This window comes from Macrotis lagotis, chromosome 5 (assembly GCF_037893015.1).
Source record: "Macrotis lagotis isolate mMagLag1 chromosome 5, bilby.v1.9.chrom.fasta, whole genome shotgun sequence".
Lineage (NCBI taxonomy): Eukaryota > Metazoa > Chordata > Mammalia > Peramelemorphia > Peramelidae > Macrotis > Macrotis lagotis.
In genome coordinates, this window is record NC_133662.1 from 180261686 (window position 1) to 180286613 (window position 24928).

Below are 24928 nucleotides of genomic sequence, written 5' to 3' on the forward strand. Positions count from 1 at the left end.
TTTAGTTTCCAAGCTTTGATCCAAATCTTTTGCTATTAAAATAATTCTTACTGAAGCATCTTATCACAATTAGTAAAAAACTGACCAGGGTGGATGTGAGCAGGCAAAGGCAGAGATAAAATGCACATGTTAAACAGGAAAAGGTGGTCAAGAAGGAGCTCTGTTCTGCTAATCATTTTCTCTCTTCTTTTAAATCATAAGTAGCAGAAATTTTAAACAATGCTTTATGCTTCAGTTAGACATCTGTCAGTAAAATTCTCCTTTCCTCTTTCTTTTCTAAAAATAATTTCCTTTGATATCTTCATAAAAATTTAAAAATAAGATAAAATGTGATATTATTTAAGTAATATCTTTCAATAATTATATATTAAATGACTATTACACACAACCATCATGTTGCAACATAGTAACATAAAGAAAACAATGAAAAATGTCTTCCTCTTAGAGAGCTTACATCTTATTTTAGAAGAAATGATTATAATACAAAATAAGTACCAAGAAAGTTACTGATATATCATTAACTTAAGTAGTATTTTCATCTTTACTATATAAGTTCTACTCTGTCATAACTAGATTATATAATGATTCTACTTTTTAGAAAAAGTTATTTTATTATTTGTATAAATAAAATGTTTATGTATATGTATATGCATATGTATATGTATATTCAACATACATTTACATGTATTGATTGACTAACAACAGGTTGCCAGCCCAAGTCCACTGGGTCTTTATTTGGGCCTAATTGCTCAGAGTTAATTTAAATAGCAGTTGTTTTTTTGTTTTAGCATGTCTTTTTTTTTTTTGCAAGGCAAATGGGGTTAAGTGGCTTGCCCAAGGCCACACAGCTAGGTAATTATTAAGTGTCTGAAACTGGATTTGAACCTGGGTACTCCTGACTCCAAGGCCGGTGCTTCATCCACTACACCACCTAGCCGCCCCCTGTTTTTTTGTTTTAGTCAGAAATCACAAGGTCTTTCCCCACATTGATTTATTAACTTTTGACTAGGTTTAACTTAGTCCATATTTTGTCTCATTTTTAACCTAGGCCATATTTTGACTCAATTTTTACCTAGCCTCAATCACTGAATGGGTGTTAACTCAGAAAAATTGAGACCTGGGAAAGACGATAACTTTACCACAACCACTACCACCCCCCCACTGCATCCAAGAGCATCTTCAGTTGTCCTGATCTATATCCTGCCACTGGATCCAGATGTTTCTAGAGGAGAAACGGAGACTGGTGACTTTGCACCAGTACTCCTTCACTGAAATTCTATTGACTTGCAAGTCATGGCATCACCTTCCTGATGTCATGGTCCAGACACATATATGTCTTAATATGTGTATATATCCTAATTGATTCTGAAGTATCATCATAGTTTTGAATGAATTTTATTCCTATCATTTTTATTTACATGTGTTCTGTTGCTGGTGAGTTTAAATTATATATTCATACAATATTATCTCATAATTTCTTGTTCTTTTATATTCTGGAATAACCATTAAGTTGTCTACAAACATAGTTTACTATTTTTTCTTTTCATATATGATACAGTTAATATTTCAGTAATGATGTTTACTAACAGTAATAAAATTGGGTAACTGATTTTTTTCCTTGTTCTTAATAAAAGCAAATTTTGAAATTCTCAGATAAATAAAATATTTCTTGAATTTCTATAAATGCTACATATATTTTTATGAGAAAATCAATCTATTCATATGCTTTTAAGTATTTTAACATCAACTGGTGTTATTTTAAAATATGAATATATAAACACATAGTTTCAAAATATGAACATATAAGGTAAAAATACCTTACTATATTGCTTTTCTGAAATTGTTAGTACTCTTTTTTTTTGTTTAAACACTTGTGTTAATATGTGTTATAGGTATGTGTTTAGGTATGCAAATGTATATGTTTGTGTATGTATATACATATGCAAATATTGCATATTATTTTAAAATTTTAAAAATTATATTTTTCCAATTTACCTTTTTATTCAATAATTTTATTGAATTTTATTTTTAAGTAACATTTATTTTCTCTTCTATCATCTTTCAATTATATTAAAAAGAAAAATAAGACCCATGTGACAAAAAATATATATTTGTATTATAAACATATGTGTATGTATAGATATACATATATACACATCTTACTTGTAAGACAAATTCTCACCTTGGTATGCCCAAAGGTATGCTTTATTTTGCTTATTTAAGCCTTCACCTTTCTGTCAATAGGTAGTTAGAAATCATGACAGCCAGTTCTCCTGGAGTCATAATTGGTTGTAGTGTTAATAATACTTAAATATTTCAATTTGGAATGTTTAACAATGTCATATTATTTAAATCTCCTGTTTCTGCTCACTTCATTTTGTGTGTCGTCTTCAAAATATTTCCAAATTTTTTTAAATGATTCCCTTTTGTTAGTTCTTAAAATGAAATAATAGATGAGTAAATTCATATACCATAATTTGTTCATCCATCCCTTAATTAATAGGCAATCCCTTAGTTCACAATTACTTACCATCACTTTTTGTTAACATGGTTTTTTTTTGGTCTTTTTTTTTTTTTTTGCTCTCTTTGTCATATAGACCTAATAGAGATATTGCTGTGTCAAAGGATATCGTAGTCTAGCTACTTTGGAGGAATAGTTCCAAATTGCTTTACAAAATGTTTAATTATTATTCATTTGTATTTTTTTCATGGGGTTACTGATAGTCAAATTGCCTCCCTGGAGAATTATCTGCTCATAATAAAAAATTATTTGTCTTTTGGGAAATAACACTTGTTCTTTTAAGTTTTAATTAGTTCCTAATATATCTTGAAAATGAGAACTTTATAAGAGAAAGTTTTTACAAAGTCATATACCTACTTTGAAACTACTGTGAAATATTACTAAGTATCACAGGAAATATTACGGTCAATTAAATTAATTTCTACCAGATTACTTTCTTTCAAATGTGATATTTAGTTTCATCAAACACTAGGTTACTACTTTCCTTTGGAATGTTGTGTGCCTTAATCGACTTCACTTAACCTGCTGCTCTATTTTTAATCAGTGAGAAATCATTTTTGAAGTTTAAGTGTTTTGTAGTACAATTTGATACATATTCCTAGATATCTTTCCTTAACTTTTAAAAAGTTATTTTCCTTACAATTCATGAACCTTTGTTCTTCTAGATGGAATTTTGTTATTTTTTTCTAGTTATATAAATAAATTTTTGTAGTTTGTTATGACACTAAGTGAGCAAATTAATTTAGGTACTGTCATTTTATTAAATTGATTCAGCCTACCTATGAAAAATTAATATTTTTTCCAATTTTTAGATCTGTCTTTGTTATTGCAAAAAGTGTTTTAGGCATGTATTCACATAGTTACTGGGTGTATCTTGGTAGATAGACTTCCAAGTATTTTATCAGTCTAAAAATTGTTTTAAATTCAGTTTCTCTCTTTATTACTTTCTGCTGGGTTACATTAGTAATATATAAAGATGCTGATGATTTTTGTAGACTTATTTTATGTTCTCTAACTTTGCTGAACATATTAATTGGTTCAATTAAGTTTGTTATTGTCTCTCAGATTGCCCAAGTAAACTACCACATAATTTACAAAAAAAAAATGATAATTCTGTTTTTTTGTTTGCCTGTCCTAATTTCCTCAATTTATTTTTCTTCTCTGATTCAAATAGTAATGGCAACTGCACTTCTACTCCTCATCTGATCTGAGCCCTTGGGCTGAATCTGTAAAAATTATTTTGTTTTCAGAAAGACAATCCTCCCGGATGATTGCTGTTTTCGACTCTTATTTTTTTTTAGGTTTTTGCAAGGCAAATGGAGTTAAGTGGCTTGCCCAAGGCCATACAGCTAGGTAATTATTAAGTGTCTGAGGCCAGATTTGAACTCAGGTACTCCTGACTCCAGGGCCAGTGCTGTATCCACTGTGCCACCTAGCCACCCTTAGATGTACTTCTTAAATAAATGGATATGGTATGGAAGAAAGCAAAAATCATGTAAAGAATTAGACCAACAAATTGGGTGAGTCCCCTGTGGTGAGATTATAGGAGGACATTGGCAAATATACAAAGGAGAGGAAAGAAAGTATAGGTTTCATGACTAATACGGAAATATATTAAACATGATTGTGCTTCTTTAATTTATATCAGATAACTTGCTGCCATGGGGAGGGGAGAGGAAGGGAGTGAGGCAGAAAAATGTAGAATGCAAAATCCTATAACAATCAATGTTGAGAAATATGACCTTCTAAATTAAATTAAATTTTAAAAGAAAATATAGGTTGCAGTCTTAATAGAGGAGATGCTCACATAACTATGATCACATGTATTGTCTGTTGTGTTTAAAATTTCTCTTCAGGCTTGCAAATCTTGTAACTCTATTCTCTAAGATACGTTTCCTTTCCCTTTGGATTTAATTGCTTTCCCCTCTATCCCTAACTTACTATTTCTCATATCTCTAGTCAAAGAATCCATCTTCACATTCCTCTTTACTTTTTTGTGACCATATGTATATATATATATATATATATATATATATATATATATATATATACCAAATGTAATAAAGATTTATAGAAAATATAAACAAAAATATGAAACTTGTCCAGTTTAATGGACTTTAATCCTACTTTACTGCAAGATTTTAAACCAGTTTTGCTATTTTGTCTTTCAGCAGATTTATTTCTCATTGGTTTCATATTTTGATTTATATTTTCTGCAGATTTCTCCATTTTGTTAAATTCTATCATTTTTTTCTTCTGCACTTACAACTGAAATTTTTCTTTTCTTGCTAAATATTTTTCACCCCATATTAGTAACACTTGGTCCATACATTACCTATATTTTCCCCCTCCACATATATGTCACCTAAACACTGGTATCCTTTATCTCTGTCCCTCTATGTGTGAATCCTGGCCTCAAGTCTTTTCTACATGTGTCTCTTTAGGCATATTTCCTAGGTGTAGCTACTTTTCCTACTGATGATGTGTAGTTGAGAAATGGTGATCCTGATTTATTGGGAAAATGTTTTATGGTTACTCTTCTTTCTATTCTATTTCCTTAATTTCTTTTAATTTGAACTAATTAGTTAAAGGATGCTTTAACTAATAAGAATTGGTAACTAGATGACTTAGGCATTTTAAATGAATATGGACACCAGAGGACCTTTTACTTGGATTGCTTTATTTTATAGGAAAATCACATGACAGAGATAGAGATTGGGGGTGAAAGTAGGATGCTGACCCAATTGCTAAGTTGAAAATATAGTTCATAATCTACATCAAAAATTTCCCATACCAAATAACCTTGGACTTAGTTTTAAAATCCATTTCTATATATGATATATTACTAAGTTTTTTCGAACCTTAAATTGTGATGTGCCAATATTCCAAATTGATATTAATTTAAATTAGAAATGTTTTTTCCTGTTATAGCCAATAACTTTATCCAATCCTTACTTTAATTTGATAGTCTTCTGGTATTAATATTTTATTTCAACACACACATATATATATATATATATCCACTCATATTTTTTCATTCTTTAAGCTAAAACTTGATTACTTAATGTGCTTAAACCACTTTATAGGGCTAGATTTTTGTAGTACTGTTTTATTCCAGTGGCAAGTACATATATATATATATATATATATATATATATATATATATATATACATATAATTGAAAGGAAATATTCTAAATAAGAAGTTGTGCTTTAGAAGTCTCTATTTTAGGTACAATAAAAATATTTTTGAGGTTTAAATCAGCAGTTCTTAGTTTAAATGATTTTAAACAGGTTTTAGAATAAAAGCTAGAGAAGATTTATTGTGAAAGGAATGGTAGAGGAATATTTTCTAAGAATATATGAAGTACATATGAAGAAATATATAATTTACATTTTAGAATATCAAAGTTTATTTAGTAATTGATAATGTAGGCCACAATATGATTTTGCTCCAATCTGTCATTGGAAATGGATATATTTAAAGATATGTTTTATGAGTACAAATAAAGATTATCCCTTTTGTTGTAAGTAAATACTGCAGATGAATGATCTTACACTTTATAACGTGTTTAATAGAGGTAGGCAGAGCAAGAACTATAACACTGCATTTGACTTTTTCTTTGGTCATATATGAAAACTATTAGATTTATAAAAGCTGTCTTTGAGAAAAAACATTTTAAACTCAGGACATTGATCTTATTCTTACTTGATTCTCCTTAATAATAATGAGGCAAAATTGTTAATAGTTATATCAAACTAACTGTCATGATGCTCTTCATGATGCTCTATTTCTATTAAATTTGTAATAATTTTTGTTGAGACAATTTGATTAACTTGTAGTAGGAAGATTTTCTTAATTTTTCTTCAGCCACCCTAAAGAACTGAAATATTAAATATAGGGTTCATAAAAGATTTACAGAAATTCTATTTATTTCTGTATTTATTTGAATTGAACATGGATTTTCAGTATAATTTCACTGAAAATGAAATTTATCAAAAGAATTGACTTGGAACTCAGAAGGACATTTATCCATTATGTAGCTATGAAATACAAACTGACAAATGAGAATCAAATGGCAGAACTGGCATCATCAAGCAAATGCCGATGCATGAATAAAAACTTAATATGAAACATTCATTTTTTAACAGTGCAGAGGCAGGTTGTATTTATAAAGCAGACAGCCCAAACTGATTCTAACTTTTGTCTCTAACTAAGAAGCCAATAAGATTAGTAGGTTGACAAATTTCATTTGTAACAGTTTTTTTCCAAATTATTAAATTGATAAAGGATTATCTAATAAAACAAGAAATGATCATCATTAAAAGAATCAGAGCAAGCTCTCTAACTTATGAAGAGTCCCATAGGATAAATAGATGTAGCTGGGTTTGAGTCTGTATTGGAGGAGTAACCATTTTGATGGGATTTCAGATTTGTCAAAGAAGTACAAAAAAGTTAATATATATATATATATAATATATATTTCATAATATATTATATGGACAAAATAGTTTTGCTTGCTATTAGAGAATATCACTCTGGTATGTTATATAACTATTATATTAGCCAATCATATAATCTCAGAAATACTTGAGTATTTTAAAGTTTCAAGAGAGATCAGCTCTGATAATGATGCATCAACCCATAATTAATTAAAATTAGGTAAACTACTACTCTTTATTATCAGACAAATTTAGTTATTAGAGTTTTTTAATGTTTCTTTGTAAACTGAGTATTGTATGTATAATTTGATATTAAGTGACTGTTATTTCCTTGGCATCTCATATCTGAGACTAGAATTCCTCATAGTGCTACTTAGATTGCTATAATGATATCAAATATTTGTTTATTTGGTTTTGCCAATTCTAGACTCAATAGTTAATTGGTATTGTTCCTTAGGAAATCTTGTGACATTGGTTGTTTAATAACAATAGTTTAAATAACTCAGACTTAAGGCTTAAACAACTGAAAATATATCATTTATGTCTATTTTACCTCTTCAAATTAAATGATTTAGCTAAATTAAAAAATTAAAAAAATCTGAAAACAAGATAATGTGAATCTCCTATTAAAAGTAAACCACTCATCAGCCACATTGACTTTTCAGTTACAAAGAGATTTTTCAAAATATTCAAAGATGTACTTTAGAGAGCCTTAACTTTTTCCCCTGCTGGTGAATATTATTATTGTTGTTGTGACTATGTGACAGATTTCATAATTCAGATCCTAAATTTATTGCTATTCAGCAAATAAGAATGTATTAAGTATTTTGCCATTTATAATCATTTCAGTCTACATTTAGTATTTTATTTCTTAAGCATAATTGATTTCATTTAAAGCATTCCACTGGTATAACCATTCTTCCTAATTGGTTTTAAGGATTGGTCCTACTGTTTAGACAAATAACCACATTTCTCTCACAATTATAATATGATTTAAATTTCCTTATCTTGATAGATTATTTGTAATTTATTGGGGGAGAACACTTAAAGTATAATATAAAATTGGCAGTTTCCAAAACCAATATTCAATCTACTTCTATTCTCCATTTAAAAATAGTCCAGTGGTAGTATGCTTATTTTAAAAGATCCATCAAGCTATATAACAGACCAGAAATTACTTATTATTCTCTTCCTGGGAGATGGGGTTGGGGGGGTAGGAAACGCAACAACAAAATCATGAAAACTATCTGTGAATAAAAGAAAGAAGAAAAATTATGTAGTAAATAGAAACTTTCCTTTAACCCTTTTACAAATTGCTCCCTTCAAATATTAAAGCCTTACTAGTCTGGCCACTTTGCAATTTCTCACCTTAGCTTTTAAAATCTCAAGACTCACTTCAAGTGCAACCTTCTACATGAAGTCTTTTCTCGTCCCTTTCAGTCTCCAGCTATTAGGACTCTTCCTTCCAAATTATTTCAAACTTCTTTGTATTTGTTCTGTATATACTTATATTTGTATATATGTAGATTATGCTCTCATTTCCCCTTTCCCCTGACCCTTAGGTTGGAATGTAAGCTCTTTGAGGGCAAACACTATTCTTGTTTATCTCCATATCTCTTGAACCTGTATAGTACTTAATAAATATGAATTGATTGAGTAGTTAATCTGCTATTTGATTGTCAAATATATAGTCTCTTGCCACATATTTTTAGAAGTCCTTCCAACTTAGTAGGTAAGACTTTTCAGAGCTTCTGTTTTCCTGGCAAAGAGAATACTAAGTCATATCCAAGCCAAAATGAATCATAAAAAACAGAACTTTGGTGGTGGGGTTCTTATAACTATATTGAAATAGTTTATAGATTTACTGAAGAGAACTGAAATGTTCAGAAAATATTAATTAACATTACTAAATAAATCATTAAAGTGTAATCAACAAAAGAACAATAGTATTTATCATTCATAACATTCTAGGAAATATTTTATCTTTGTGAAAGATGTATGTAATGATTATGTGATGGTGCAATTCTTTAATATGAAGAGCAAAATATTTTTACTATGTCCTAAATAGTTCACTCATCTCTTCAAATTTTATAATCTAATGCACTATTAAGATTTATTCCTTGTGTGTGAATATTATCATTTAAAAATCTCCTTTTAGAAAAAATGCATGAACTCCATTGATAACTGATTTATATGAAATATATTTTATGGTATTTTCTCATTCCTCCTGTGATGCTAAGTACATGCTATCTATCTATCTAATCTATGCATATATATACAAATGTACACATATTTTAGCAAATTAACTAATTATTAGTGAACATTGCTTTAAACTTTTATAAATTATAATTAATTTCCATATCCTGAAACAGAAAGGAGTACTTTGACACTGTCTTATGAATAAAAAAATAAGAACAGTATATATTTCAACAGCTTGCCCAATATTTCATAAAAAGTATGTATCTTCTTGAATCATGATACAATGTATCGCCTTTTACAAGTAAAATATTTTATCTTCCTGGACCATGATGCCGTTATTGCAATAAGTCCCTTATTAAATTAAAACTAAAATGACTTTACCTACCCACACATACAGTAGTTTTTATATAAGTGGAATAATGAAGAAAATATCACTTGACATAGATTTTAAAAATATTAAAAGGATGCCATAACATTGTGTCCTTAATATTCACATGAAAAATGATTCCCTCTCTTGGCTCATAAAGTCTATGAAATATCTTTAAGAATTTAACAATTAAAAGTATGAAAAATTCAAAACTTGCAGATTTATATTTGCATAAGTTCTTAGTAGTTTACTTCATTCCAGGAGACTTCTAATCAACTGTAGAACAACTGAAAGATAAAATGATTTTGACATTTTTTGATATGGCTTTAAATCAGATCATAATATGGAGGGTATATGTGGTTTTTTAACAGGTAAGAGGCCCTCCAACTGCAGGAGCATTTAAAGAACGACCAACAAAACCCACAGCATTTCGAAAGTTTTATGAGCGAGGAGACTTCCCAATTGCCCTTGAGCATGACTCCAAAGGAAACAAAATAGCCTGGAAGGTAAGTCAGGGCACAGCTGTGACAGCCAGCTGTGCTTATTGAAGTGACATCTCCCATTGCCAAACAAAGTTGGTTGATAAGTAAATAAACTAGAGTAATTTCTCAGCAAATAGAAGCTACTAGGAAAGCTCTCAGGAAAAGGCCCCCTGAGTCAGACGTCCACCTTGGCTAACAATTAAATTATAGGTTGCAAAAAAGAAGATGACAGAGTTGCTTTGCCTTAGAGAATTGTCTGCTGCCCGATTCATCTCTATTTTTATGAGAACCTGGCAGCCCAGCCTGTTTCAGACAGTCCATCAAATGATGAAAGTGGTGGCTGGATACAGTGAGCAACATCCATTTATCTCCCCCAAATTTCACCTTCCTGCAGGACACTTCCAAATGGAAGCTTTAATTACCTAAATGGATAGGTCAAGATTGCCTGCTCCCTGGAAATGCAGAGTGGAATACAAACGAAGGCAGATTCTTATTCCATGGCCGTACTCTCGGTCTGCAGCATATGTCAGCCAGCGTAATCGCTGTCATACGTGCCCCTGTTAGAGGCTGACCTCCACTGCTGAAACCATTACAGCACCGACATTTCTCTGACAAAAGGTTAATTGGCTTCAAAATAAATGTATTGCCTAATGACTTCATTCTAATGCGACTGTGTTTCTTTCTAAAAGGCTCACTGATGTTATTTGTAAAAACTTGCCAATCTCTTAACTAAGTAGAGGTTTTTAAATTTAATTTGAGAAATGAATGCTGATCTTTAACCTGTTCTTCCTATTTTATTATTTGTGTTATCACAGTATTTACTTTGCTTTGGGTGTCAGCAACTAAAATATTTTCCATCAAAAAAGAGGAAAAAAAAGGATAGTAGCACTAGTGTGAATAGCATAGTGATGGAAAATAAAAATATCATTGTTAAATATCATTCCAGTTAAAGAGCTAAGGCATTTAACTCATAAGGGAAACCACTTATAGTATGTTTAACCTATATTTAGAAAAATGTAGTTATTGCTTATGTTACCTATAAATTCTAAATATAAAACTAGACTGTAAAAATGATATCTAATAGTCTAAATTAGAAAGTTAGATTTGTTAGAATATCTTTTTTTCCCTTATAGCTCACCTTATACCCAAACTGAAAAAAAACACAATTGATAAACTCATTAGATACAGCAACATTAGATTTTTCTGTGATGCTTAGATTAATGGATATAATTTTCAAGCTATTTTTTTCAGTATTCATTATGGTATTTCTTTAGATATTTAAATTGCTTGCCCTTTTAGAGATAAAGTCAGTAGTCTGAAACTTTTTAAATGAAAAATTATTTGTTGTCATTAGTAGGATTGGGCCTCTGAAAATTTTGTATGTAATATATACAATCCTTCTAATGGCAAATTATATATATATATATATATATATATATATATATATATATATATATATATATATATATATATATATATATATATATATTATATTACATCGGGCTTCTCTTCAGGGATAGATATGACCAGAGAAGCCCAATAAGGCATGTAGCATAAGGGATCAAAAATAGAAAGCCATGGTACTACTTTGGCCTCCTTAAATATCAAAGTACTAAAAACCAAAGATTCTAACATATTGGTTAGTATTGAGGATGTATAGGAAAATACAAACAGGAATCACACAAAATAAAAGGCCATGGTTCTTTGTATTGGTGGAAAGAATACCAATCTGATGACGGAGGGAGGAAGAATTGGGAGGAAGAAAGGGAGGACTGAGGAAGGGAGCAAAAAGGGAGAGAATAGTCTAACTTAGTTCTTTTGCTGATAATGACTCTCTGTTTAGAATACAAACCAAATGACACTAGTATTTTTCCTTTTGATCAGAAAGAAATCTATAGAAAGGAGAATACTAATAACTGAATAAAATTACAAAAAGGAACCCAAATATATACATTTGTCAGACTATGAAGAGTCAAGTCACACTTGTCTTGTAAATGTATAACTTTACAAAAACATTATAGGCTTGTGAGTTTTCACAAGTTATAAAATATAGATGATGGTAACTCTATAAATGAAAAGAATATAAAACAAACTATTACTTCATTATATTTACACATTTGTTTATATAATATTACAGTAAAATTTTATCTACTTATGTCATTTTGCATCAGGAAAAATACATACACTTGAACTTAAGTAAATCACAACAATCATTTCAGCAAAAAAAAAATATGAGCTTATTCCTTACCTTTTCTTAATTCTAGTTACAAGAAAATACTTATATTTCTGACTCTGTTCATTCTGCTAATTAATTGTAAAAATGTCATCAACTCGGGAAACTACTTCTTAGTTTCCTTGTCCTGTGATTCTTCTTTGGTCCCTCAATGAGAATGAGTGTTCACTAACATCCTGCCATTTGTGAATTTTTCTGCTCTCTTCCTAGGCTTCCTTGGTTTAATCCAAAAATTTAATTCATGCCCATGACTTAAAACTCAACTAATATGCAGCTAGACAACTTGGTTTTCTGTGTCTCCAGTTCTGAACTAAATTTCAGACTTGTATCACCAAATGCCTTTAGGAACTCAAACTCAACTGGCTCAAATGAAGCTTGCTCTTTTTATGCATTTTTAAAAATCTTATTGTGACCCTAGAACTTGAAGGGATCTCATAAACTTAGCTATTTTAATCCTCTCTGCTTTATTTTCAGTTGCAAGTGTCATAGGATATATAAGGTATAGTTATATATTTTTTCGATTAATTTGGGTTTGGTCACATAAAGTCTGATATTTCTGTTATTATTTGAAGTTTGGAGGAAGTCCTAGCTAGCTCTCCAAGTGCTTAGAACACCCTTTCCTTATTTTCTACCATTAAGTGACCATATATATATATATATATATATATATATATATATATATATATATATATATATGTATTTTGCTTGTTATTGAAGGAAGAGAGTTGTTTTTCCCAGTAGTTTTGACTTGGGTCTTATAGCACATTGGTTTTGTATGTATATATAAATACATGAAATCATACATATGTGTCAACATACATATATGCTTGTCTCTATGTATCAATTTATATCTTCTGGGAAGACTATATTTGGCAAAAAACTTTCTGAACTTACCAAGAGAACTTTAATTCAGTCAGGGAGACATGAATTCCAAACCCACCTCTTATTTATGCTTTCTCTTAACTTTTCTGAACTTCAGTTTCTTCATCTGTAAAATTAATATAATAATATCACCTACCTTGTTGTGAGGATGAAATAAGGTGATTTATATACAAAATGCTCCACAACCCTTAAAATACTTTGTAAATACTATCCATTATTATTTAAATGAAAGGAGAGAAAAGGCCAATATTTCTGTAAAACTTAATCTGGTGGAGTACAAAGACACACCTATGATATAAAAAGGAGAAAAATCAGTAAAGTACTGTTGAGGTTACCCTAGGTTACTTCTAATGCCCTTTGATAATTTGATATAGAGTTTATTCATTTACAATTAGAAATAACTAGAAAAATGATCAAGAACAATAAATTACCTCAAATGTTTAAGATACCAAAATAAGATTCATGAATACTATAACAAACTTAAAATTTTAAGACAAAAAAATGGTTTAATGTATTTAAAAGAACTCTGGATTTAGAGGTCAAGTCTACTTTGTCAGATACTACCTGTGTGACCTTGGGTGGGACAATGTTTCTGGGCCTTTGTTTTGCTTATTTGTAAGATGAAAGTTTGACTAGAAGACGGTTGAGGTAATATTTCAACCATTGGTTTGTGTCTTGCTAGAAATTCTGTAAATGTTAAACTTTTCTAAGCTGTAGTCAGATGTATAGTTTCTGTTGCTATTCACTGTTTAATCTCCTTAAAAATAACCTATTTATAATTTATTATGGCAATGATCAGGTAGTATCACCATTTTTTCCTGTGTTTCTTTGCTAACATACTGTCATGAATGTTGCCTAAAAAGCCCCTTTTGGTTCCATTTTTGGATTTTGACCTTTTCTGTGGACTCTATTCAGATTGTATGAAAAAAAAGCTGGCAAAAAAGGGTGACAAAAGCCACTATATATATATATATATATATATATATATATATATATATATATATATATATATATACTGCTGAGTGATAGTTTTAAAATGTTCTTACATTTTCTGTCTAATATTGTGAGAAAATGAACTTGTTTATGGTAGTTAGAGCTAATATTTTTAAGTTTTATTTTTAATTTCTCTACTAGGATGTAATTGGTTAGCTACTTAGCTCAATGCTACCTCAAACTCAAAAGAGCCTTCTTAAAATTCAAGTCTAAGTCTGACCATCTTGGTTTTCAAAGTTATTTAAGTCAATATTTTTAAGTCAATGTTATTTTTTCTTAACTATTTCATTAATATTTTTATTTCCTGATTTTTGCCTTAAGTAAGGAGTTTCGATGACCTCAAGCTCTTCAAATTCCCCCCTCTTTAGATTTTAGTTGATTCTTGATATCATCTCTTATTTTGTTTAATCTTGTTGTAGTGATAAAGTTCTTCTTTTATCCTGAATGGTCAGGCTGATGAAGTTCGATACCTAAAAGACAGCAACCTGGTTAATGGTTAACCATTAAATTGGTGGTTAAATAGACTACCTGTAGAGATAGCTTTCTTACTTAGGATTTCTCTGCACTTGGAGCTAAGGATAACATTGACAAAAGATAGTAGGAAGCTCTTTTCTATAGCTGTTGGGATGTATTTCAAGTTCTATGATATGAAAACCATTATAATAATGTAGTATTGTTTTCAGTCCATTTAATACACACATGCAATTTGACTACTTTAATAGTCAGCACTGAAATATTGTTATCAGGTATTGATAGTTCAGATTTGTTCTAGATTATTTTGCCTCCTCATGGGGGCAGAAGCCAAAGAGGCACTACCGTCCATGTTGGGCTAAACATGATGAGAGTTTTGAGCAAGACCAGCATGCATCTGTGTGCCCTTTCATTTTGTTCTTTGTCTCTTGGAGCAGTTATAGCTAGGTTGTTAACTCAAATTAACCAGCCTATGCAAAGCCTGCAAAGCTACCATGAAACTTTAAGGGCACATAAAATCTCTATGATTCTTTACTCTGAATGGCATTCCTCAATTTTGCTACAGCTCTTCTTCCCTCCCAATCATCAAGGACTGGGTTTGAATTGTGAATTTAATTTTGAGGCAGTATCATCATCATCATCGTGATCATCATCATCATCATCATCATCATCATCATCATCTTATGATCTTGTCTTTTATTAGATGAGAGACTCTATATTTCCAAATGTACTATTTCAAAGATATCTAAATTCTAATATAATCAAGTCATTGTCTATCAAAGAAATCAGATAATATAAAATATGTATATATATGGATATGTTATATGCAAAGAATTGAGATATAGTAGAAAGATTGCTAGATTTCAAGTCATGAGATAAATTATATGTATGTATATATGTATATACATATGTATATACAAATATAAAATGTGCATATATGTGTATATATTCAATATATCTATATATACATATATATATATACATACATACATACATATATATATATATATATATATGTATGTATGTATATATATGTATATATATGTGTGTGTGTGTGTGTCTGTGGTCTGGGGTAAGTGATTTGACCCCCCCTTTGCATGTTTACTCAGTTTAGAAAGACAAAATAATCATTTTTGTTACTGAGAGTTGCTAAGATAATCAAATTAAATTGTATTCAATTCAATAAAAATTTTAATGGAATAATGCATTTAAGGTGATATTAACCATAAAAGCTGAAGGAATATCTGCTAGCATATTAGATAAAATTTTCAGTATTACAGATGCAAATTAGATGCCAAAGGGGAAGGAACTTTGATATCTTGTAGTTCAATGAATATTTTTCATTTAATTATTTGTCTGATTGGTAAAATAATTTGACAATAGATCTCTGTTCTAACGTGCCTGAGTTATCTTCTGTCATTATACAAGTGGTTTTAAAATGTTTAAAATGAATAAAATTTTAAAAGTTACCATTAAATTAATATTGGAATATATATCTATATTAACAAAATTTCTAAAATTTTAAAATCATTTTGATAAGCAAAAGTAACATTTATATTTTAGATTTTCCTTTTAAATCATTCCTATTGGATTAAAAAAGTGTATTATATAGCTCATAAAAATTACAGATTACCTTATTTGTCTAAAATAAAAAACTTTAGCTTATAATACTGAGAATTTCACTTTGTTCCTAAAATATATACTAGTTTGGAAGGGTGAATTAGAATAAGATTTATGAAGTTGTGGAGAAAGCAATTGGTAGTCTATTTAACCACCAATTTAATGGTTAACCATTAACCAGGTTGCTGTCTTTTAGGTATCGAACTTCATCAGCCTGACCATTCAGGATAAAAGTAATCCTTTGCTAATATTTAAGTGTTTAGTTGATCATTATTCATTCATGTTAGTTGTTGTTGTTTTCCTAAAATTTAATTTTTGAAATAATAAAGACAAATACTGTTTTTTCCTAATCAATATAAAATGTTTTCAACAGAAAAGAAGTAAAGAAAGCATTGTGGATAAATTAATTGGCTGCTTAAAGCAGTCAATAAAATTTCCACAGGAGTTATTTGTATGGACACTTATATTCCATGCTGAATCACTAGTTCCTAATAATAATCTAAAACTGAATTCAGTCATTTTTCTCATATATTCTTGTCTTTTAAAATATTTTCGAGCTTCTTGCCAGCCCTCCTATTCACTAACTGAAATAAAACTATGAGAGTAAACTGCTTTAATTATCATAAGTGATTATTTCATAATAATAAAACCTAACTATTGAATATAATTATTAAAAATCTGCACTGTATTAATTTTTTTATAATTAAAGTCTCAAACATGATAATTTCCTGAACTTTGAATTTAGCAATAGGCCACAAGATTTAATGCTTTGAAATTTTATTTTATAATTCATTCCTTTTATGTATTCTTCCTTTTTCTACTGTTTTATAGAAAAAGGAATATGAGTCTCTGTCCCATGAAATGAAATACCATATTGATTTAAAAATTGAATAGGCAAATTTACTCAACAGCTGAATAATTTGTTTCACATTAAAAAATAAAGAATGTTGTCTTGTAAGTGTTCCAGATTTCTTTTTCTTTTGATAACTGCCAGCACTTGAGCTTGAGTGCCAAGCCTTAGTAGGATTTGTAAAGCAGATTTTTCTAAAGGAAGTGACAGTATACCTGATTTTTGTAGTAGAGAGCTGGCATATTTCAATTATGAATACCTTTGTGATTAATTAATAGCTGCGGCTTATCCTAGAAGTCTTGGGAAAAAAAGTAATCCTCTGGCAGTTAATTTACTCTTCCTTCGGAGGAGGGGACTGCATATACAGTTAAAGACATTCCTTTATTTGATGCAAATTGCCATCTCTTGAAAGTGTATAGAATGAAAATACAACCATGTATCAGAAATAACTTTAATTTAAATTTACTAAATGACCTCTGAAATCTAGATGAAAGATTTTCTGCTGAATGGGCTGGTGCTCCCTGCTGCCTGTATAATTTATGTGAGAAATTAGTGTGAATGGTTCACTTTTATGGAGCAGTGCTGCTTGTAGCAAGCCTGCAGAAACAATTTTCCCCCAAGCCTCCATCTGTTCTTCAAACTGGGGCATATGCCATCTCATCGAGCTTGAAAGTCAACTGATTTATAACTCCTGAAAAGTGCATAGATTGAAAAGAAAGGTCGACTGCTGCTATGTGACAGTGATTTGTTAGGCACTCGGATAAAGACAATTCACATTACTATGGACCCAAGGGGAAACAAGTGATGTTGTAAGCTTCAAAACTTGGTAGATTGACAACTAGGAGAAAAACAAATCACTCCTCCTCTTAAAGTTAAACAACCACGACTGTTGGAAAGGGTTGAGGAAGTTTGGTTGGTGTGGGTAGAAGACTGGGGTAGCCTAGGAATATTCCATGATCAATTTGTTTCAGAAAGAAAGAGGATGATGCCCACTTATCTCTACCCAGTCCCCTCTCTTCACCCTACCCCACCTAACTGTAAAAATTGTCATCCAGATATGTCAGTGCTTATTACATTTTAGTCTTTAAATTATAACCAGAATCATCACTCTTAAGAATGCTTGTTGCTGTGTTTCAAAAAGTTCTGCTTGGGGCCACAAATAGAGCTTTGATGAATTTTCTGCATCTACTCTGAAGGTGAATCTGTTGACCTCTTCCAATTAGTAATTTAAGGAAAGGCTCATTCTCTGTCCTTTCACTTATGATTTTCTTTTCCTTTTACCACACTCCACTACAAAGAACCTAAGCTCTTTGACAGGTGACAAATGAAATCAAAGTAACAGTGTGACCATAAGAAAATCAATGTTTGTTTGATGTTTTCATTTATAGTAGAGAAAGTGTCTTTTCTGATTTGCGGTTTGTAGAGAGACAATGAGATCTAAGCCCCTTAAAAATTGAACAGTTTCTCATTTCCTTGGAGGAAGGAAAGAAGGGGACAAAGAGAGAGAAAAGTAAACAATTTCAAAAGTTATCCTATATAACAATTATTAAGTGGCTATTAGTTGCATGGCAAAAGTAGCAATTGAAGACAACTTTAAAAAAGATCCAATAAATACAGCTTAAATGTTAACTAAAAAAAGGTTGACAAGTAAAGAACACTGATATAAAAATCAGTTGAGATTCCTAGATGTGAAATTTAGATTCAAATCCAGTTTATTTTAAAAAAATCTGCTTGTAAAAAAATCATTAAAAATAGACTATGCAAAGGAACAATCTCTTTTGAATCTCTTTTATAGAATTTTGATAGTTGCTCTTATTTCTTTTATCAAAATGGTTTAAATCAATATACTTAGGTAAGTGAAAAATTGTAACACCACAAAACTCATTCAGTTTTCAATAAACACCACTCCACATTTCCCTTCCTTAACCATCTTTCTTCTATTCCTTATGCTTGTAGACTTAGAGAAACCTCCAGTGTTTCTTTATATATTTATATTTTCCTTTAAGTTGTCACTTTATAATCATTTACTGAATTTTAGCAGTTTTTAATTCATAAGGACCTTGGTATGATAAATAATTTTCTATCCCATTCTTGCATTGGCTCTTCCAAACTACTTTTCTTCTCAAACTTCTAATTCATTTTATCCCCCATGGCTGATTTTATTTTATTTTATTTTATTTTATTTCATTTTATTTTATTTTATTTATTAGAGCTCATTCACTCTAAGGTCTCTTTTCCCCTTCTCTAAATCTCAAAACCATGAATATCACACCCTACTCTGCTCTCGTCCAATCCATGATGACCTCTTTTCTCACAAGTACTAATGTATCTTCATCTTCTTTGCCTGATTGCTCCCACAATTATCTCCATTTTCTCTAATGAGACAATATTTATGAAGTCATAGTTCCTGTGACATGGTAGGAACTATTTAAAAATGTTTGTTTATTAATGCCTCTTTATTTAGTGTCTCCTTATTTACTAAAGGTGATATTAACCATAAAAGCTGAAGGAATATCTGCCTAACATATTAGATAAAATTTTCAGTATTAGGGATGCAATGTCTTTCTCTGTCTTTGAGTCTCTGTCTCCCCTCTCCTCCTTCTCCCCCCTCACCCCCTGCTTTTTCCTACTTGCTAGAAACAGGACCAATCTCCTTCCCCCTTATTAAAAAAATCATCAGTAGATCCTATCAACCTCTAAATCTTTTATCACACATCTCTCTTCTCTTTTTCAACCGAACTCCTAAAAAGTTATTTTATTGTCCCTCTTTCTTTTCCTCCATTTTAAATCATTTTTTTTACATTTTTCCTTCTGACTTTTTCAGTCAATTGAAACTACCTTATGCAAAGTTGCTACCAGTGCAACCTTAGACAAATCATTTAACATTTCAAAGCCTCAGTTTCCTCATCTGAAAATGAAGTGATTGAATTGGATCACCTCTCAAGTCCCTGCCAGCTCTAAATCTATGATCCTCTGTCCTTTTGCTATAGCTTCTTAATCCCTCTGCCTCAAGAATTCCTATTCAATCTATCTTCCACATAACTGCCAAAGAGATTTACCCAAAGTACAGATCTGACTACATCCCTCCTTACTCAATAAACTCCAGTGACTCTTAGCTCAAGGGTAGAATATTAACTTCTTTGTTCAGTATTTAAAGTTCTTCACTAACTGGTCCCAAACTTCCTTTTCAGTCTTATTATCACTGACTCCCCTATGTGTATTTTATGACCCAACCAAATTGACTTTCTTGCTGTTCGTGGTACATTATACACTATCTCCTATCTCTCTACTTTTAAATAAGCATGCATGCTTGAATGTACTATACCTACACACACACACACACACACACACACACTTATATATATATGTACACATACATACATATATATTTATATGTAGTCTCCTTCAGTAGAATATAAGGTTCTTGAATATATGGAATGCCTTACTTTCATCTTTGTTTCTCCGGTAACTAGGACAGTGATTTTGCCCACAAATCTGTAATTTGATTGATTGTTGGACAAAGAGCTGATTTTTAGAGTGACACTAGTCTAATATTTGTAGTACATTCTGGAAATTGGATTATTTTTCTTGAGCCATCCTGCTCCCCTTTTGGTGCTATCTTTGTCACTTTGTTAACAAGGAAAGATTGCATAGGATCAAAGCCCATCTTGTCTGGAAAACAAATGTTCTGAAAATTCTATCTTGTTGCTAATAAGCCTAATGTTAGATAATTTTAACCAGCTATTCTAAGTTGTGGCAGAACCAACAAATTATTAATACCTTTGATATTTTCCATAATTCCTAGTCTCTCTAACTTTATACCTTCTTTTGATACACATACACACACATGTAGATATACACACATACACCCACAGATTTATCTCAAAATATAAATAAATATATAACACATGTGTGTGTGTGTGTGTGTGTGTGTGTGTGTGTGTATAGTTTTGCTGTTGCTGGAAGTGTTTTTTCTTTATTCTGGGCATACAAAAATTGTAACATGCCCATATTAATAAGCCAGGGTTATTTTACTTTATTAAGATCTTTATATATGGAAAGTCTATACCCTGCCCCTCTTCTGTGGAGTCTGAATTAACATTTGACATGTAGAATACCAAGGAGAAAGGAAAATAAATATATGTATAAACCTTTTAATTCATTCTTTTAATGATCCAAAGTCATTCTTCTGTTACTATGTGTCTCACTTATATTAATTGGGCCTTGCTATTTGCTTTTACTCCCTAAAACCAGTGAAGATGTGCCATCTTGTTTCCTAATGCTAATTTCAGAAAGTGTACAACTAGACCTATAATACTTGGTATCATCCTTTACATGCCTATTGTTAACTAACCTTTGGTAAATCGAAAAAATATTCCATTCTCATACTCTCTTCTGCTTCATCCACTTATTTTGCTCAAAGATCCCACAGTATAGATCAGGTAGCAGGTTGCAGGTACTTCACTTCCCACCAATTACTGTGGCAGAAATTCTGAAAGGAATTAGTATATTTAATTTCAGAGGTGATGTTCTTCCTATATACAAAGAAAAAGCTGGAAACCCATTTTTGGAGCTGTATTACTGTTACAATCTGGTCAGCTGCTTCTATTGCTTCTATCTGTATGAATATTTGGAAATCCTAATGATGTATGTGTTGAGGAAAAATCAGTAGAGGGACACATGTTCTGTGCAAAGCAAATGCTTAACAAACCAGTTTATGAGCATTAATTTTTGTTAGAGTTTGGCTAAGCTAGATTATCCCAACTGCACTTACATATAAAAGTAGAAGGATAACAAAAAAGATGAAAAATGCATCAAATTTACTATTGTTTCTCTAGTCATCTATTCTCATTTCAGTGACAATTGTAGTGAAAATAATGTTCAGAAAATCAAATTTGGTAAAAGCACCTGTACCAGATACCTGCACAGAAAATAAATTCTGGAGAGAATATAAATTTAAAGACAACCTATAATTAATTTTCAAAATATCTGAAAAAAGAGATCACTAAATAATTAAAAAATATGGAAAAAATATTATTTGGCATTATAAGTCCTTAAAAAAGACAATAGAGTATACTAGCAACTCATCACATATTTGCTCACTCATACCTATTGCTGGTCTTCTATGAATTAATACAATTTTGTAGCATCAATTTAAAAAATAGGAGATCACATCTTCATAGTTACAAATTGAGTTAGAGATGGAGAAAATACAGGATCCTACTGTTCTTGTTATTGTATATTTTAAAAAAGCACACCTAAATCAATAGAATAAATCTTTGCCTTAAAGTAAGAATTTCTTTGTTTGGGGTTTGTGACCTTGAAATTTCAAAGATTTGATAACAATGATTCAGAAAATATATTTTTACTAATTACTATTTGCGAAGAATTGAAAATACCAAAAAAATACAGAAATGTGATCTTTCAAGTGCTCCACTTCTTTGGGGGAGAGAAAATGAAAAACTTTATACATATAAAATAAAATGTGTAACTGGAAAGTAATCTCAGAAAGCATTAGCAGTTGGGAGGAGAGTCATTAGAGACCAAGAAAGGCCTTCTATAGAAGGTAGGAACTGAGAAAGGAGTTGGGGGAAAACTGCAGGTGAAAATGAGGAGGAAAACCAGACTCTAGCCATGGAAAATAGATCATGATAAGGCATGGGATCAGGGTTCTTTTTGTGTGCAAGAAACAGTAAGTAGGTAAGTGTCACTGAATCTTAGAATATGTGGTATCAAGTCAATAAGTATTTAATAAGTTCTTGCTTTATTCCAGAAACTATGTTGTCTAGTGAGAGTAGTTTCAGAAAACTGGAAAGAATAGAAATGGTTCAGATTGTGAAGAAGTTTAAAAGTCAAACAGGATTTTATATTTGATCCTGGGAATAATTCATGAGTCATTGGAATTCATTAAGTCAGTTGTGTGAAGAGGACTGGGGGGAATGACATGGTCATATTTTCATTTTAGCAAGATTACTTTCTCAAGGGAATGGGTAGAGGAGGCACACTGACCAACCAGGAGACTATTACAGTTGTTCAGGTCTCAAATGATGAGGGACTGGACCAGGGTGGTGATTTTGTAAGTGGAGGAAAAATGTAGGTAAAAGCAGAAAATGTTAAGACAGCATTGCATTGGATTAGTTGGGTTGAATGCAAGTGAAGAATAAAGGATGACATAGAGGTTATGAGCCTTGGTTATTGAGAGAACAGTAACCCATTCAATAATAATGGAAAAAAACTTTTAAGAACACTTGAGAGGAAAGATAATAAGTTATATTTTGGAAAGAAGAGTTTGAGATAGCAACAGGCATTTAGTGACTTGAAATTAGAGATCATGAGAAGGGTTAGTGCTAATTAAATAGATCTCAGAATCATTGCAAAGACATGATCATTGAACTCATGGGAATTGATAAGATCACCAAGTAAGGTAATTTAGAGGATGAAGGGAAAAGAGGCCAGGACAGGGTCTTGAGGGACAACTGCATTTAGTATATGTAACCTAGAATATAGCAAAAGAAACTAAACAGATAGACATAGAAGAGAATCAAGAGAGAACATTCATGAAAACTGAGGCGAAAGCATTCACAAGAAGAGGATGATTAGTAGTGTTAAAGATTTGGGAAAGGTCAAGAAAGAAGTTTTAAAATGCACCTCTTATTTTAGAAATTAAGTTCATTAGTTTTTGAAGATAAATATTTTATTATAATTGATTTCCTTTGTAATCCTGGGTATTTTTAATTTAGGATGCAAATTCTGTAAAAATGTAAAACATTAGGAGAAAGAATCTATAAGCTTCATTAGACTGCCACAGAAATCTATTTCTCTGTTTCTGTCTTTGTTTCTCTCTGTCTCTCTCTATCACACACACACACACACACACACACACACACGCACACACATATACACAAACATGCGCACATGCTCATGCATGCCCATGGTTAGAAACCCCCTATATTAAAGACTTGATTTCAGTGAGATAACTCCCATGCATGTTCTCAAGAATCACATGTGTCAATAGATGCAATCACAGAGGTAATTATGTCAAATCATCATCTTTAATATTAAGTGAAACATAAACAGAGATATGATAAAAATTTGCTAAGCAACTTTGCTAGTGTTATTAAAGATGTCCTGTGAAGATAGCAATAGATTTCTTAATAATGAATTTCTTCTGCTTCCTTGTGTGTGCCTGTGTGGGTGTGCTGTTTTGCTAACCTGCATCATAACAGATTTCTATATAGATATCTGACCTCATGAAATAGATCTAGAAACCCACATTAGAAACCAAGTGGATCATGAATATACACTGTTCAAATTTTGATGTGCAGCATCACAATATATAAGTAAATGTGTACATATATGTAAATTATACATACACACACATATATGTATATATATATATATATATATATATATGTTTGTATATATTGAACAGTCACTGCTGATAGAAAATGATCTAGCCTCAGAGTTAAAATGGAGGAAGAGGGCAGGATATTTTGCATTTGGTAGGTGGGATAGTGAATCTAATAGATAGGAATCTAATGATTCTTAGGTAGTAACTGCCATCAGATTCATCTTTTTTTTACAATCAGTATTTTCCTCATAATGCCATATTACTCCAAATCATGCTCTGAAGAAGCAGGTTTTCAGATGACCAGAAAGACAATGAAACATGATGGGTTCAAGTAGGCTACAATATATTTCTAATAATTGTTAACTTAAGATTTGGTTTAGAAGACATCAAGAATGTGTATCATTGGGAAAAGGAGGTGACCTAGATGCTTAGTCAGAGACTAGGTAACAGCAAAGTTTCTGAAAAGTTGTGAGTGACCTTCATAATATATTAAAAGATCCAGGATAAGGGCTCTTGT

The 24928-nt window shown here is 30.9% G+C and overlaps 1 protein-coding gene across 2 annotated transcripts in view; it reads left to right on the forward strand.

The window, feature by feature from the left end:
- The window catches only part of PACRG (parkin coregulated), a 569883-nt gene that overhangs the window by 72910 nt on the left and 472045 nt on the right, over positions 1-24928 (forward strand). For both annotated transcript variants that reach the window (XM_074187999.1, XM_074187998.1), the window contains exon 2: positions 9901-10035. In XM_074187999.1, the coding sequence (XP_074044100.1) occupies positions 9901-10035 (135 nt within the window). The remainder of the gene's footprint in view (positions 1-9900; positions 10036-24928) is intronic.